The 18,646-nt window shown below is 30.8% G+C and overlaps 2 protein-coding genes across 3 annotated transcripts; both read right to left on the bottom strand.

Annotated features, from left to right (window-relative positions):
* Positions 1-4,756: 4,756 nt before the first annotated feature.
* On the bottom strand, positions 4,757-14,051 carry LOC108756708 (protein FAM60A). Its single transcript, XM_018500720.1, has 6 exons — positions 14,006-14,051; positions 6,916-7,018; positions 6,433-6,586; positions 5,954-6,122; positions 5,627-5,783; positions 4,757-5,315 (listed from the first exon to the last, which is right to left on the bottom strand). The coding sequence occupies exons 2-6, from the start codon at positions 6,987-6,989 to the stop codon at positions 4,898-4,900; spliced, it is 972 nt and encodes a 323-aa protein (XP_018356222.1). The 5' UTR covers positions 6,990-7,018; positions 14,006-14,051; the 3' UTR covers positions 4,757-4,897.
* A 1,796-nt stretch (positions 14,052-15,847) lies between these two features.
* On the bottom strand, positions 15,848-18,002 carry LOC108756716 (BRCA1-A complex subunit BRE-like). 2 transcript variants are annotated; one of them, XM_018500730.1, is made up of 5 exons: positions 17,995-18,002; positions 17,538-17,647; positions 17,151-17,452; positions 16,294-16,671; positions 15,848-16,222 (listed from the first exon to the last, which is right to left on the bottom strand). In XM_018500730.1, exons 2-5 carry the CDS (start codon positions 17,623-17,625, stop codon positions 15,848-15,850), a joined length of 1,143 nt encoding a protein of 380 aa, XP_018356232.1. In that variant the 5' UTR covers positions 17,626-17,647; positions 17,995-18,002. The 2 variants fall into 2 exon arrangements, with proteins under 2 accessions (XP_018356232.1, XP_018356231.1); XM_018500729.1 differs by lacking the exon at positions 17,995-18,002 and adding an exon at positions 17,868-17,987.
* Positions 18,003-18,646: the final 644 nt, after the last annotated feature.

Here is an 18,646-nt window from a genome sequence, read left to right as displayed (position 1 = left end):
AGAATTTATTTATTATTTAACGTAGCTAGTTAATAGATTATTATAATAATAATAGATTATTATTATAATAATAAGTAAATACATATACTAAAATACATTATTTATTCGAATTTATTTCAAATGTATCAGTGTTTAAAACAAATCCGAATAAAATAGCTTTTATTTGTACAGATTTGTCATTTAGTACATGTCATTTTACTTATATATTACAATAATAATTGTAATATTATTTCGTGTGCCTAGATTGATCTGAAAATTTTCCGATTAAGAAACGCAAATAAAAAATATATTCGGAACTTTTCGAATATGATACAACTAGGTGCGAAAAATTCTTTTTCCGGCGACAATAACGCCGTTATGTTGCGTGTGTTCTCGCGAATATCAATTATGCAAAAAAAAGAAGAATAGATCTTGCTATCTCAAGATGCCAATAATTTTTCAATGTAATAATAATTTGCAGAAATTCACGAATGATGTCTCGGCGATATCAATATCAACGGACCACTGACAAGGAGCAAATAATGGAAGATTTTTTTCTTTTAATATAATTAACAAAGTTGATAAGAGAAATAGTTTTTCAGACTTGAAGACAAAAACATGATACGTAAATAACATTTTTATAATAATTTCCAAATACACACACAGAACCGTAACTTTTAATTAAAACTGCTTTTTAAAACACATACTATAAAATTACGAAAGTTGATTTTTTACTGTAGAGCTACAATACATTACACAGAAATCGTACAGCTTAAGAAATTGCTTACAATTTGCGATTTCAATTTTGCTGTACAATATTAAAAGAACATTCTTTATTTAAATAACTTCGTTGATCTTTCACTCCTTTTACAGTTGTCTCCGCGATATATACAATTTTAATTTTATTGTATTTTTATATCATTTGTGTTTTGTATTTCTTTTCCTATATCATATCTTATGTTCTATTGTAAATTTTTGTATACTTGTTTTATGCACTTGTATATTTATACAATATCATATATCTTTATATATATATCCTCTGATAAATAAAATTTGAATTTACAATCTAATCATTTTTCTCCATTTCTCTAAACTGGAGTATTTTCCTAAATATATTCGAATATTTTTGTTATATTGATACGCCATTTATCACACCACATTTGAATGTGAAAACATTTTGCAATTTTTTTAAATTTAATATCGTTGATAAAATTTGCTTGAATATTTAAAAAATTTACTAACAATTGATATCAATTAATTAATATCGGTATCATTAATATATTAATGACATTTAAAAGTATTAATTAATATCAATTTAATAGCTAATAATTGATATTAACCGATCAAGGACATGAGAAATAAATAATTTTCATGATATATTGCCAGTCATTGTATTCCCGTTATTTCATCGATAACTGCATTTATTTCCTGGCAGTGTAAAAAAATCACGAAGTAAAGATCACTGATCCATATAAAAATATATATGCATATGATGTACATGTATAAATTTACATAAAAAAGGAATATTATGTTTAGTAATGAAGAGAGATAAGTCGACTTATGAAATAAATAAATAAGAGAAACTATGTTTTGTAATCTAGACGGAATCATAGTACTCGCTTTCTGAGTTTTGTGTCGAGCTTTTTAGTTTCATAAATACATTAAATGCTAAATTTAATTCAAATATAAATTTAGATTTAAATATTTATAACAAATATTTAATACTAAATTCAATTTAAATATAAATTTGTATTATACTCTTTCTTTCTATATAATAATCCAACTTCGATCATCGTATATATTAACTACGATAAATCATAATAAGAGAATATAATAATAATTATCAGTATTGTATATCTCACAATAAAGAGAAATGATAGAGATCATACAAGAAATGTACAAATGTGATCTATCGCAGGAAAAGGCGGTTAGCATTATCCTTCAATAGATCGAACTTTTCGATGTTTGATTATGAAAAAACTGTTATCGCTTCCTGTTACGATATTATACGATTGTCGATGAGCTTTCGCAAATCCGATGGGCAATTTAAACGAGCTTTTTTCTATTTTTATAATTTAAATCTCAATATATAATTTTATTTGATTTCTTTTAATATTCTGATCTTTACCTATTTATTCAATTCAAAATGAGATTATTCTTTTGAGTTCACCAATAGTAATTTCTAGTAGTAGTAATTTTGATTATCATACTCGAAATAAGTTTACAACTTTAGGTTTCGAGTCTTATTGAATAATATAATGACTCACTTAGCGCTGGACGGGTTCGACAATATCTATTGCACATCTCATACTTTTTAATTATGTCAAATCCAACTTTTAAGCCAAGTCATTACGTGCACCTTTCTTTTTCGAAATATAATGATTTATAAATCCGTGGTTCTTTACATAAAGATAACAAAAATATACTACATTCTTAAGTATTATTTTATAGCATCGAATATGCGTATCACATATTTTTAAAAGTGATTCTATAAGATAGAATCTTTGATATATATTTGAATTTATTCACGGTCGGTTTAATTGATCTTTAATATTGCAGATTCTCGGTACCACGAATACATAAATCCTGCTTTTAATAAATCTTAAGTCAATCATTTCTTTTTTTTCGAATTCTACACGAATTTCGTTAAATGGCCATTTTCTTCTCTCTTTTTTTGTGCATTAGTAAGAACGGAAAAAATCCTGAAAACAACCCTACCATGACAGGCGGCTTGTTCTCAGCAGGTACTCGGCTTGTACATCTTTTTAGCCCGTTTTTTCTTCGTGTACTTAGCGCTAAAGAGAATAGTCGAAGAAGATTAAACAATTTGTATCAAATAATCATTTCCGACTATCTTTAAAACTTATGTTCCTCGATTTTTATATGGGCACAAACACTAGCAGAATATTTTATTTTTTATAAATTTTACAATTGATTTGGAGTCGGTTTTTTACTTTCATTACAGAAAAATCCGATTCCAAATTGATAAAAGATCCATTAACATGAAAACAATCGCGATGATTAATCGTGAACGTCCCATATAAAAGAGAATTAAACAAACTTTACGCTAAACGTACAATCGAAGTATGCCCATCTCTTTGTTAACTAGGAACTAACAGTTTTTACTTATTTATTCTTCCCTCTCTTCCTTGTTCTCTCTATAGAAATATTTCTGTATATAAGTATCATATTCTCTAAAATTATCTGTAAACAAAGATTCGCTGGTCCAGTTTGCCAATCTGATTGCCACTTTCAATTCTTCTATCTAGATCTTTCATTTTTCTACTAATACTGTCTAAATACAAACTAAAAACAGACTTTATCAATAGTCCCGCTGTACAATTGTTTGCATTTCTTTATTGCTATCGTCTTGGGTCGGTGTGACTATTACTAATTAATTTACGTCATGGAGCATGATCAGGAAGAAAATGCAAGAAATTTCCGCTTTCATCTTTCTTGCTTTCTCTTTTTTCTTGGACCCAGACGAGAATCGATTGGCAGCTTGGAACTTATACAAGGTGTCTCACAACAACCATCAGATATCACTTCAAAAAAATCTTTTTTTTTTGTAAATTCACGGTTTTTTCTCTCGATAAAAGTGTTAAAATCTCAATTTTTTATTCAATGTACCTTCGTAATTGAATCAACTACTAAATCGTTACACATGAAATCTTGCTTTTTTGTCTAAGAATATTAAAACTTTAAAAATTTATAGAACGTCCCATAAAAAGTTTCAGATATTTAACATGTAACTATTTAATATATCTGATTTCAATTAGAAAATTTTATAAAAGTATTGATGTTTCATTAATTTATTATGACTTTTTTGACACTATCTTTGGTTGTTTCAGCACACCCTACATATATCTCCCCTTAAGCGGTGGCACTTGACGTGTTAGAAAAGCGAGTACGTAAACCGCCAGCTCGGACCACTGTTCGATATAAGAAATCTGAGCGTCTCTTACTTTACAATATCATCACAGAACTTTGATGTGTTTATATTGCTTAATATAAGACTTAAAAATTATCGGTTCGAGAAATGGCGGTTTACGTCAGTCCATCGCTATGATTAATTCTAATTATTCTTAGCATAATAAATTGCATCCAAATGGTTTAAACCTTCGAGGTAAAGGTTTGAAACCTTTCAGAGCCACTTTGCTGCCCGGGGATAGTGCACTTAATTAACTTCAGTTTATACCTATTCGTATATACAGGGTGACAGTGTTATACTGCAATAAATTACTGTATCTTGTGCGAGATGTACTAATTCCAGAAAAAATGTTTTCAATAAAAAGAAATTATATGGATTTTTAGGGACATGTTTTGAACATATTTTGATGAACGGGTCTCACTTCCAAGAGAAAAACTTTCATCATCATTAAGTATTTCTTTTATATTTTGACTATATAAAACATTTCCCGTAAAATTCCTAATAAAAATTCTTTTCTAAGGTAATAACGTTTTTGTATTATTTAATTATCCTCATGTATTAACAATTTGTAATATAATGAAAAATAATTTAAACAATAAATAAAGCAGAATTAACAATGTGTAGTAATATAATGAAAAAATAATTTAAACAATAAGTAAAGCAGGATTTTAAAAATTTTATTACAGAATTAAAATTCGAATATTCTCCACCAGGAAAAATCGTCTCTAAATTGAAACTCAAAAGATATTTTAAGATTTAAAAGAATTGAAGTAAATATTGCAAGAATCAAATGTCAAAAATTTGCTTTATGTATCGTAGAAATATAAAATTTGAAATTCTCGCCAAAGGAAAGTTCGCTATAATGAAAATTCTATAGAAAATTGCAATTAAAAAATTATCTAATAGACACCCTGTATACGTATGTACATATTTATGCGTGTGTGTCATAAGTAAAGGAATAAATTAACCCTCTATAAAGGGCCGACATTAATTGGAGACCGATTGAAGTGACTGATTAGTAACGGTGACAGATTGTAAGGTTTTGCAACTCGACAACTTATCGAGTTCTATAGGTCTCACAGCTTCCTCTATCATTTTCACATCTGCCTGAACTTGAACATTCTTCGCTATTTTACTCTCACCCTGATTGGAGGACTCATCGTAACCAGAATCGGATGAAGAGTCACTATCTGTCTTTGTTTGTTTCGAACTTGTTTCTGAACTTGATGGCGATTCAACGCTATGAATAGGACTGATAGATGCAGAACTGTGAGTGGGACTGGCGACTGTTAAAGAAGAAAGAAGTTGCCGCCTGGCAAGATTTACGCAAGGTTTCAGGCTAGACGGATACATTATAATCTCACCATTGGCGCCTCTGAAAATGCTGCCACAGCAAATAATTTCTCTGTGTAAAACAAAAGAAATATCATATATTAAATGTAAATTAAGATATGTACAATATGAAAAATATTTAATGAAGAATATTATCTTCAATGAAAGAAATATATATTCATAATAAACATATAAAAATTGAGAAATATAGAGATATGTAATAGAAGTAGCTATTGAGTCATCTCTAATTTTTAGATCTTATAAAATGTTTTCCTACAAAATTTTAATTTATTTAAAATACTTAATTTTTGTAAAGAATTCTTAGTTCTTAAAGTTAATTTTCAAAATTCTTAGGATTTATGAAATTTTTTTTTATAATATTACCTTTTGTAATAAGATAAATCTAAAAAATCATTATCTTCATTCATATCCTGATCTTGAACGAGATCTAATTGTTTGTCATTAGAGCCAATATCATCGTCATCATCCGAGATGCTTTCCGATCTGCTCGAAGCTTTACTATCTGCCAATGTATAATCTTCTACAATATAAAAAAAAACAAAGAGAATGTTTTAATACAATTATTAAATATTAATAACATATTATTAAGATATCCCAATTTCTATTTCTATCTTTTAACTTTTACAATGTTTTCTAAACGTTGAACCATATATATTAGATTAATAAAATTTTATATTCAGTTTAACCAACCGATTAAATCATCGCTCATTGATGGGCTTTGTTCTCGATCTGTTTCTGTTTTTACATAGACATGTTTCTTCTTAGCAAGTTTATCAGATGTATCTTTAACTTTTCTTTTATTTTTTGCTTTAAATTTTGTCAGTGATTTAATACCAGGACCAGCGCGTGCATCCACAACCTATAAAAAAAATTGATAATTTAAATTTAATGATAACATAGTATAATTAAAAATATGTTGGATATTTTAATGTTACAGCAGTCACCTGTCAAGCTAAACATATTTTGCAATTATCACAAAAAGAAGTCTATAACTCTTTCTTTCTCTCTCTCATAAAGTAGATAAATATTTGTTTCAATTGTAATTTTAAGACCAACAATCAAAATTCAATCAAAAGAATCGGAATGTAATAAATAGTGATATTTATATTATACTAGCAAGATTAAAATTCAAATAATAAAAATAACATTATCACTCAACAGATACTAACATGTCTCCAATTGCGATCATTTCCTGGAGGCAACTTCTTAAATCTCTTTACTAGAAGCACACATGCATTACATATCTCTCCGCTACGCCTCTCATCAAGTTGAAAACATAGCATAAAATCATCCTCGTACTTTTTACTATCTGTGAATCTCGAACTGTAAAAAGATTTATAAACATTTATTAAAACAATATAAAAAATATAATATAATTGTAGTATACGTCTATATAACAAAATATGTGTTATGTCATCAATATGTTATGAATTAATATCATGACATTAACTTTTACTAAATAACATTTATATCGTTAAAATTTTAATGTCAATATACATTGTAATATTAATTTAACTTAAAATAATATAATATTAATTTAAAATAAGAATTAAAAATTATACGATACATATATATATATATAAAATTAAAACTATTTTATTTTTATTGTATGAGATATATACACATATGTAAATATTTAGATATATTTTTACCTGCTAGATTTAGCTTTGCAAATGCAACAGCCTGTACTAGATCGATACACCTTTGGTTTGTGAAAACTGAACATCCTGCTCACTGTGTACGTCACTATCGTTTCTGTAATTTAATAGATAGGTTTATGTTATAACAAAATTTCTATTGATAGAAATTATGAAGTTTATATCTTTATAATTTTACGTTTTTTTATATTTCACATGCAAAAATAATTGCATTTGTCATTTTATAAATTTTTTTATCTTTCATAATTGCATAAAAATTGTATTTAAAAACTGTATAAATTGTATGAAAATTGTATTTTCGAGATTCAAAATATTTAATACTAAAAATTTTTAAACATATAGCATAAAATTAAGATATATGTGTAAAGTGTAAAATAATTCACAAAAATATATAATGTATATAAAATTTACAAATAGAATAAAAATATTTTAACAAATTAAAAATAATTTTAAAATACAGAAGTTGTACGAATCATGGAAATCGAGATTCAACGTAATTTTTAAACGTGAAATATCGCTATGGAAAAATATCACATGGTATAACATGGACGCCATGAAATTGCAGTAAATGTAAAGATGGACATGCTTGAAGTATGTGACAAATTACATAAAATTATAAAACGTATAAAGATAAAAGAATTTGAAGATAGAACATATTTTATATATGTGTCAGATGAATATCATGAAGTTGCGCGGTATACTAAATTAAAGGTCTGTTTTTCTGTGGCTGAACTAGTGTACACTTTTGGTACTTAAAGTGAAACATACGTTTGATACTTGTCGAAAGCGAAAGAATTCTAGAAGAGTCTAGTGCAGGAACAGAAAACAGACCATAAGATTGATACTTGGAAGTGGACATGCCTGAAGTTCACAAAGTAACACAGATGTAGATAAGGTGTTCAAAAAATACGGTTGTCGTGAAAGTAACATCAAATATATGTCACGATGATCGCTGATTTTATCGAGCACGTTCACTACCACCTTCATGTTTTGTCGAAGAATCACAAGAATCGAGATTCGAAGATCCCGAAATTAATGGAAGCTACGACGAAAAACACTGTTGCCAAATGTATTAAAAAGTAGTGACGGACTTTATTTATTTTTTTATTACGAAATTGAGACGTCTCTCTCTTTCTCTTTCAGCGACTCTTCTTCACTTTTCTAACGTCTCTTTTTCTCAATTGACACGACGAATGTCCGGAGTGAAAGGCACTGTCATCAAATGCGCCAAAAGTGACGCCGTTTCCAATTCGGCCGCTTGCCTCCTTCCCAAAATGGATCTCCGTCCCTGCACGGACACGACTTGATCCTCCGGTTTCTCGAAGCCGACACCGTGGGTGCCGAAACCGAAACAAAAGAAAAATGAACCACTATCGACAGAAGTAATGTCAAAACAACGCTGACAATCAGGTACAAGCCGCTTGTTCTTTCAAAATGGAAGAGAAAATCTGATCTCCCACTCTTTCTCCTTCGACAGAGAGCTCGCTCGAACTGACTTGAATGACCGTTTCCTTTCCCGATTATTCGCGATTTTGATCACGGTGATCTTCGCGCGCGCGCGCGTTCTTGAAAGGAATCGCAACGGCGGCGCTCGTTCGCGACAATGTTCAGATGGTTTGGACCAGACGTGACGCGCGTACGACGACGTGCAAGAAGCGTGGCTACGCTACTTTACGCTCTACGCGCGCGCCGGGAAGCGTCACTAAGCGGCGTGCGCATGCGCATACCTTCTCCCTCCTCCTCTCCCGATTTTCTGTCGCGTACTCAGTGTTTCGTCGTCAAACATCTTCTCATCCTTCCCCGTATGTAAAGTCCTCTTCGATGCCCATGCGCGAGTCGAACTTCGTTTAACTTTGCTCCGCGCACGAGCGCCGAATTCTCTCTTCTCTCCCTTTCCCCCTCCCTTCCATATCGCTTCCTCATTCTGAATGGTCTCGCTTGGTTTATCACGATAATCCCCTCGCATGAGACAAACTTTATTTCGTTCAAGCCACGCGATTGAAGTACGTTTTAATTTGATAAAGTGAAGTTATCTTTTCTAACCAACTTCACTTTATATGTTTTCATAGTGTTTAATTGAATGCAAATCTGGAAGGAATTTTTCTTGTTCATGTTTCAATGTAAATAAATTAATCGATTTATCTAATATCAGGCTTCTAGAATCTAACAAAGTATTATCATTAGACATGTAAATTTCATTCAAAATTCGTTGCTTTTATTTATCACAGTAATCCTCCTCGCATGAGACAAACTTTACTTCGTTCAAGCTGCGATTGAAGTAAACTTAATTAATTTAAGATGGTTCTTTAATAAAATATCAAAAATTTGGAATGCCTTACCAGGGCCCATAAATGTCTGCATAATTTGAATAAAATATTAAAACTACGTGTATATCTTAATAAAATAATATGGAACATAATAGTAAATCAAGAACTGAATCTTCATCGAACGAAAACAAGATAAGATTATGTTTACTTTTCGAGGTTAAATTTATATGCAAGTTTATGCACGTAAATATCTTTCCAGAACATTGACCTATTTTTTATGACCATTAAAATTGTAATTTTTATAATCTCGTTTTTGAAAAAAGACTATGGTAAGATTTGTGTGCAGGGTAATCAAAGAAGCATCTGCGAGCCTTATCTGTCACTAATAGCGAATTCGGTCACTTGCACTACACTAGACAATGCATACTAAAAGCTGTTTAACATGACATTAGCCAAGTTAAATGTAAAAGTATATAAATATTTTAAACAATTAACTATCTATTAATGATACTGTCACGTTATTTAACAAAATATATGTGTATTATTTTATTGTCAAAGTTGATTATATTGTATCATTGCATTGAGATATTTTATATAAAGCAGCTTTTAATATGCACTGATCCAGTGTAGTGCGAGTGTTCGAATTCACCATAAGTTATACGTGAAGGTTGCATTTTCAACATTTTTTTTCTCTTATTTCAACGTTATAATACCGTAGAATTTTGCACATGTAAATTTACTTCAACTTCATTATATAAAAAAATTAGACATTTTTATGGTAATTCGAATTAGTAAAGAACCATCTTAATAAAATAAAGTTATCATTTCTGTGTGTCAAATTTCACTTTGCACGCACGATGTGAAGTTGGATGCAAATTTGGAAAGAATCTTGCCCGTTCATTATAAATGTTTCATCATAAATTTCAGTGACCAACTTTTTAGGATATGTTTCTTATTATTTTCATATTTAAAAAAGAGACAATTCATAATCATGTCTTTAATTTGAGGCAAAATTTAGGATGCATTGTAAAGTGGAACGAAAAATTAAAATTTGGTCTGTCCCTCCTAATAATTTGGAGTGTTTGGTTCATCGTAAATATCAATTTAACTAATATTATGCGCCTGGAAACTAGTAATCATTAAACACGTGAACGTTTTATTTAAAATCTGTTATTTATATTGACAATTCAGCAATTACTACACTTCTTTTCGAATAGACTTTCTGTCAGAAGTCTTCCAGCATCGTTATTTGAGAAAAGTATTGATGATCGGATTACGTGATATATAGACATATAGAAACATTTTTCTTAGTCATTCTTGACGAGCCGTGCAAAATAATTCGTTCATTCTTATTCGTCTCATGTAGATATTCGTCAGACAATTTTCTGGCTCTCGCGAGATCTTGTTTACCGAATTTCAAAAGCGGGTCAACAACGTCACCGAGCGGTCAGCCAATGGACATGGAGGCCGAGCGGAGGTTGTGCCTGAATCCGTGATCTCGATTGGCTGACAACGAGCGAGCAAGAGAGATGGTGTTATGCACTCGCTGAAAACTCGTTTTCCTTCGGCTCTCGACTACGTGCACGTGCACTCGTTCACATATGTATCCCTCGCTACGAAACACTTTCGAACAACAAGGTTAGAGCATCGAGGGAACACCCTGCAAGTGTATAATGAAATAATTTATTTCTTATAATCGAATTTCTTTCTAATATATATAGATCTTTGAAATGTGGTTTGATTGATGTCAATTTTTTACAAATACAAATAACTTTATTCGTTATTAATCTAAAGTTCTTCTTGACAAATCTTGATAGAATTAATTTCAGGTCTACAAAAATATCAATTTGCCTGTTAGAAAAGATTGAGAAGAAACAGCAATTGTAAACAGTATATAAAAATGTTGTATAAACTCAATCTTGTTTTAACAATGAGAAAAAAAATGCACATTCTTCTGAAAACTTCCATGTATTTTTGATCGTTAAGCAAGGTTAACATCGATTTCTCGAAGGCCAAGTGGTACCGATGCAATTAATACGATTGTAACGTATCTCATTGTAAGATAAGACAAACGCGAGAGCTAATAGTTGATAGCTACATTCTATCGGTTGTTTACTCCAATCTCAAATTCATAATTATATTTTCCAGATGTTAGCTGCTGCATTTATTGAAAACAATGACGTATTACTACTAATTTTTTAATTCTTCAATGACGGCTCAGTTTCATTAATTCCATTTGTTGTATTCATTATACGACGCTTTTTGTATCGCAGATAATTCAATGAGAATCCAAGCTTCGTGAATCTTTCGCGAGTTTCGAAGTTTTTGTTACACGACAAATTTCGTCAGGAAGAAATATAGAGATCGTGCAAATATATTAATAAATTAAAAAAAAAAAAAAAGCGTTATTTCGAGAACGCGCCTCGCCTCGCATAATAATCCGCACGTTGCACTCTGTTTTGTGCTTTGTGCTATTTTTAGTCCATCTGTGTTTTGTCGACGCCACCGCTGTTTTCTACATTGCGCATCTCTTTCTCTTGCTCATCCTTTTGCTTTTACCGATTTGCCTTTGTTGATTTGTGTTCTGTTATGTGTTCTATTACAAGCCCTTGTATCGCATTAACCTTGGAAAATTCTTTCAATTCACGGATCGATTCGCCGAAGTTTTAGTTCAGGTAATGTTTATGAAGAATGAAACTCTTAAAGTGTGTTCACGTGTGTATCAAGGTCGATCTTTTATATTCGTAATCATTAATTAATTGGGGGGAATTGCGACACTTGACGACTTGCGAAATATCCACAATTTTCTTTCTCTTTCCATACAGAAAATTAGAACTAGAAATATAAAATAAAACTTAGAAGACAAGAATAACTGTAAATAAAATCTATTTATCTTTTTCATTATACCAAGAATGACCCAAAAACAGGGTCGAAATGTATAATTTATTTATGTATTGTTATATATGTTACACGAATATTGTGTTGGCTCACATTGAATTTCTTATTTTGAGAGATATATTTCTGAAAAGAATGGCACTACGTCCCAAAAAGGGCACGTATATAGAAAAAAAAAAAAAGAAAACTCAATCTTATTATTTCAATTCAATCGAAAAAATTATAAATTATAATAAAGTTCAACGATCTCTGAATCTGATTTATTCAGATGTGTTTATTTTTAGAACCGTCATAAATCAAGAAATCATAAAAAGTACAAAATGTGTGAGCAGTTCTTTTACTCCGATTAAATTAGTATCAAATCTGCGAGTTGGGATTTTAAATCGATGATACATTTTTAATTTGCAGTTTCCTATTTAAACAAGACTGATGTATCTTGTAATCCTTCTAGAATCCTTAAAAAAATTTAATATTAATAGTAATATTGGCCAATTAATCACTTATTTTCAATATTAAAAATACTGTTAGCAATATTTTTTAATAAATAATTAATTGGCCAGTACTAGTATTAAATTTATATAAGGCAACACTTCGCGAATCGTTAAATCTGACGCGAAAAGGACCGTTGTGCATGTACAAGAAAAAAAATGTTAATACGCTTTCCCCTCATTGCACACGGTGGACGACGCGCAACAGGACGCCGAAAGAGGGCAAAGGGAATGCGCAAGATGACGTGCAAGAGCGTGGTTGCGACATGGCGCGTGGCGGCCGCCATCGTTGGCCACCCCCTTCCCTCCACATCGTCAACCCGTCGACGTTACGCTTGTCTCGTAAACATCGATAATTTCGTCTTGGATCTAAAAATCTTCACAGAGGATGAAATGATTAATCTCCAAACATCGAAACGAATTAATATGCAAATGAAATCAAGCCGTCCGGCAAAATTATCGAGCAGATACATGACAGTCGGAAGAGTCGCGGTTTGTCCAAGTAAATTTTATGAAATGAAGGAAGAGGGGGAAACAAATCTGAAAAATCAAGCAACTCGAGGAGAGATGATTTTGACGATTCACTTCGCGGGGCTGCCGGAGCATGCTGCGCGCGTAGCGTATATAGTTAAGCAGGTTAGGGTCAGGTTGGGTTAAGTTACGTTAAGATTGACATCCAGATGAGACGAAGTTTGTTCTTTTTAGCAGTAAATACTGGAAATTGTAATTTTTATTTCGCACGATGAAATGAATCTACGCGAAACTTTCAAACGTCGTTTTTTTCCACCGGAAGGAAAGGCAGATTTATGGAGGATAAATACGATCAGAGAGCACAATTGAAGACAAATTGCAAAATTGCCATGACTGAAAGCAAGCCCGTGTGATAACGGCGGCAGCGACGGCGGCGCGCGCCATGACAGGTGATACTCGCGACGCTTACGCGCGGCACGAGATACAACACGATGTGTGATTATATTACAAACAAATAAAATCCCAGCATTCGATCGCGGGACGCACCAAATGCCGCGCGATGCAACGAACGTGACGAGACCGTGAGAAAATCGACGTAACAGTCGGCATGAACGTGAGAGCTGCATCGGAGCTTTCGTCCGCAAGAGAAAACGCGAGACAATTCATTTACAGCGAACTTCGTGTGACAGGAGGAAAGCGGCACGCGACGACCGTCGTGGAGTCGCAGCGATAGTAGTGTATCGCGTGAAGTTGCCACGGCGAAACAAGCAATGTGAAGGCAATCGTGGCGGCGATCCGAGACCGCCACCGCCGCGAACATATTTGCCAGTCCCACGGCGCGTATTGACACGTGACACTCCCGTATTCAGCGACAATTTCACGTAACACGTCACTTCGACCGCGTACATGCCGCAATTCCGCAAAGTTTCCCTTAAAAAACGGTATAAAGGCGCAAGCACTTACCTCAAGCCGTGAGACAGGTGACGGCGGCCGGACACTTTTGAGATGGTTTCGCTTTGCGCACGCTCTTTGCGCTAAGGACTTATTTAGCGCTGCCAACGGCGCAAGGGAAAAATTCATAGTTCCTATACTTAAGACGCGGCGATGCTAGGGAATAACATGTCTCATGCATCGGCCAATCGGCATTTCTCTTTTCCGGAAATGTTGGATTTTTTATTGAATTTTGGAACAAAAGTTTGTAGCGTTACAAACTTCAAAATTCAAATGGTTGTAACTTCGTTAAAAATAAACAAAATTTAAGTTTAAAAAAAGGGTTTTAAAACCTAAAATCTCTACTTTCGAAAGGTTACTATATTATTCGAGTTTCTGTGAGTTCAGTAAATTGTTATATATATAGAAAAAATTACGAACTGGACAAAATAGGAAATTTTTTCTCTTTATGAGCCTGTTACATGTCTTTAAGATTGTAAATTATTAATTATTTTAAATTATATTTAAAAGTAATACAAAAAAATTAAAGACAGTTTATTACCGTCCAGATCAAAAGTTATTTCAACATAAAGTAATGTTTTTTAAATTTGTGCTCTAATAGAAATATATGGAAATATATTGTAAAATAATGATAAAAATCTCAATTATTTAATTTCAATTATTTATAAGTACTTTATGAATTTAAGAATATTTATGCAAAGTATTGGAACAATGTAGGACATTGGTTATCCAGTAAGTAAACAAAATATTTATGTTATGTATAAACTAATTAGTGAATCTCAATGAAACTTTGCACTAGTTATTTTTAATATTTAAAGTACTTATAAAAAAATTTAGATGTTTATCATTCTTAAAATTTTTGTTTATAACAATAAAAATAACAAATAAAATAAATAACCTATAAAAATGTGTTGCTCAAATAAAAACAGAATGATTACGTTTAGTAGAAAAAGCAGCTTTGTAACTTGTTACAAATTCTTTAATATAATTGATTTATATATTTAGATCCAATAAGGAACTAAGCACAAGATCAATCACATCAAGGAATTTTACAACAGTAAAGCTGCTTTTTCTGCTAAACGTAGCCAACATCATGAACACAATTTTCATATGTAGTACATACATATTTCAATATGCTTTAAAGCATAAATATAAATATATGTTTTATGCCTTTACAACCTTCTTAAAAAAAATTTGCAAAAAATTTTAACTTTCTAATACAAAGGCTTAAAATTGTCCCTATAAAATCATTTTTTTCTTATATTTCTAAGATTTTTTTATTAATGAGTTATCGTGGATTAAATAAAGAGTATTTGATTTTAATTGCTCATAACTTCGTTAAAAATCATCCGTGCGTATCGAAATTTAAAAAGGAGTTTTTTAAAGCTGACACCTTGTTCTATCAAATGGTATAATTGCCAAATTTTTCAAAAAAAAATTTTTTTTTAAATATATGATACAAATATGAAAAATAGCGCTATGAATTCTTACTATGAACGTTATAAACGTTTTATATAATACTTTTACTTTAAAACTTATTGCTTTTAAATAATTTTGTTTTTAAACTAAGTAATAATAATAGCATTTGTGTTGGTATTTCTTATCTTTGAATATCCAATTTTAAAATGTTTGATATATTTCCACATTCGTGAAATGATTTGTACAAATTCATTCATTAAGTTAACTTTGTAAAAAAAGTTAACTGAGCTGAAAAATATAACTGTCCAAAACTAGAAAAAAAGGACACATGAAATCGTATCAATGTTTATTACATTGGAACGAAATAGTCTTTATTTCAATTGCAACTATTAAACATTCTTTATAATAAAATATAACTTTTTTCAGAATAAATTATTAAAAACGATTATTTTTGACAGAGTTCGCCTGAAACTTTTGAACAGCATTTTCTATTATGTACGTTAACAATTTGTCAACCATCAATTTCATCGGCCATCTAGGACTATATGGTGCATCATCCAATACTTCTCTGTATAAAATGCCTTGTGATGTCATATGATATACCGATTGTAATGTAATTTGTGGTTTTTCTTTCGGGAATATTGATGGAAGATTAAAATGTATAAGAAAATGAAAGTCTCGGTGTTCTAGCAGAATAATAATCCAATTAAACTCTATAGCATCGTATTCTACTATGCTACCGCGTTGTAATACAAGTAGAAACACGATAAACTCTTTTCTGTTTTCAAAACACTGAACTGCACTGTTTATCTGCAACAGAGAGTATATATAAATATTGTTTGTAAATTGTAATTTTGTAAAATATATGAGAAATTACATACTTTCTCTTCCATGAATTTTATTACTTCGGGAACATAATCCATTAGATATTTGTTGGGCGGTAATGGTGGAATGTGTAAAGATTCCGGCCTACCGATAGCATCCTCCAAGGTCTTAGATAAATAAAGTTGCGGCGAAATACGATTCCAATCTGGACCATAAAATGTAACTAGAAGCATTGCTTCGTCATTTTGCGACTTATTTATACGTGGAGGTAACCGTGTATAATCCATAGATATGCGAATTAAAAATCGTGCTTCCATAGGCTTCAATCCTAATAACACCATCACTTCTATATCTTCTTTACATATTTCTGTTTCTCCAACAAGTGTGCTGTATTCAAGTTGTAATCGATCTCCCTGTGTTCCAAGTAACTGTATCTGGAAATAAAAATTGAATCTTTAGCTTCATGAATATGATAAATTTATATTTTAAGCTCTGTAAAATGTAAACAAAGTAATATGCAATAAAATTATTTGCTGTTTTAAGTATCTTATTAACATTTAATTATTAATATTTTTCTAAAATACTTATTAGAATCAAAATTATATAAATTGTTTGTCAATTTATTATGTGATATTATTATTCTAATTCTATTCATGATTGTGTCTTAAAAATGAAAAAGATTTCAGCACGCAGTTTGCAGAATTGGATATATATTTAAGTTTACACTGAAATATTTAAGAATTAAGATCTGCTTTGACCTAAAAATAGGATTACTCTTAATTATATTTATTCTTATCTATATTTAGTCTAATCTTAAATTATAATTCCTATAAAATATATTATACATCAAATTCATCAGAGAATGTACATTCTATATAATCAACAAAAATATATATGTAAAATTATTGCTTACCTGATGTTCCTTGTAATACAATAACAACTCCATTAGTACATTGAGCAGTGCGTCGGTATTGTTAGGATTCCATTTAACAAGACTAGGTACCCAAGTAGATAAAATATCAATGTCTGGATCCATTAAAAAATTTTGATCATTGAATATGAAATCTGGACCCATTTCTGGACATTGTGAATCAAATAACACATTCCACATAAGGTGCTCTCCAGCATAGGGAATTAATAATTTGAAACAATCATTTTTGTTCTTATTGCAACTCGATGATACTGAATCCAATTTTATCGGACCATAAGAAACACCTTTAAAAAATGTAATATATCCATAACAAAAATACCAATTTTATTATAAAAAGCAAATAAAATAAAAATTAACAATAAAACTTACCAAGTCTTTTAGTTTGTAAAACACGTTTCAAAAGCGGCTCTATATAGGAGTCTATGGTACTCAACAGAGGATGTTGTTGATTTAGCATCTTATTCTCAAAATTGAAGAAACTATAACATAATCAAGTTGAATGAAAGAAATCAATATTCCACTAGTCTACTTTGGATTTTGAACTGAACAGCTTTTATCTGGCAATATTATGTATATGCCTGAATGGATTCCTATTAAATATCATCCCCTTTAAAAAAAACTGATAGTTTTTGCAATTTAATCTTCTTAAATATCATATAACAGCTAATGATTACTGAGAACTGATAAGAAGAAAGTAACCTCTCCAACTATTCCACAGAGGTTATATATACATAATACAGAGAATATTATTCGTCAATTTTTGGCCGATGCTGCTAGCGGTTTTACTTATTTTAATATTAATTTTAGGTTAATATTAAATTTCAACCAATTCGTTGTTTCTTCTTTTTCGTTTATGAATATAAATGACAGAAACAGAACTGAAACATTCCATAAAATTCAATTAATGTTAGGACTTGCGCACAATAGAAGGAATAAGGAATTAGGAATGAAGAATAAACAATTTCAACCTATCAGAAATTATGTATTCCGATGTATCCGATTTCTGTGTGTGTGTGTGTGTGTGTGTGTGTGATAGGTTAAAATATTTTTTTCTTAATTCCTTATTTCTTCTATTGGCCTAGTTTACATCGTGCATTTGATACACATACTACTAGTAACTTTCTATTAAATTATTTTAATTTTAGTAATGAAATATTTAAAAAATAATATACTAAATTAGTACAGTACACATCATAGGGCCAGTTTCACCAACGCCAGTTAGCTTAATCAACCATTGATTGACCAATCGCGTTTGCTGTTTAATAGAATCGACCAATTGCGGTTAATCACGATTAAGCTTGATCGGCGTTGGTAAAACCTGCCAATAATGATTAATTAAATACACATATCATGTATATCCAACGTACCGCTGAAATTAAGATCATTCAATAGAAAGTTATTAGTTAGTATTCGTATCAAGTCCACGATGTAAAACCATTGTGCGGCCTTGAGTCCTAGACACAATGCAAAGAAATAGC

Source organism: Trachymyrmex septentrionalis, unplaced genomic scaffold (assembly GCF_001594115.1).
Source record: "Trachymyrmex septentrionalis isolate Tsep2-gDNA-1 unplaced genomic scaffold, Tsep1.0 scaffold13, whole genome shotgun sequence".
In the NCBI taxonomy this organism is placed as follows: domain Eukaryota; kingdom Metazoa; phylum Arthropoda; class Insecta; order Hymenoptera; family Formicidae; genus Trachymyrmex; species Trachymyrmex septentrionalis.
The sequence above is the reverse complement of the archived record's forward strand: the minus strand, read 5'-3'. Positions and strand labels throughout refer to the sequence as shown.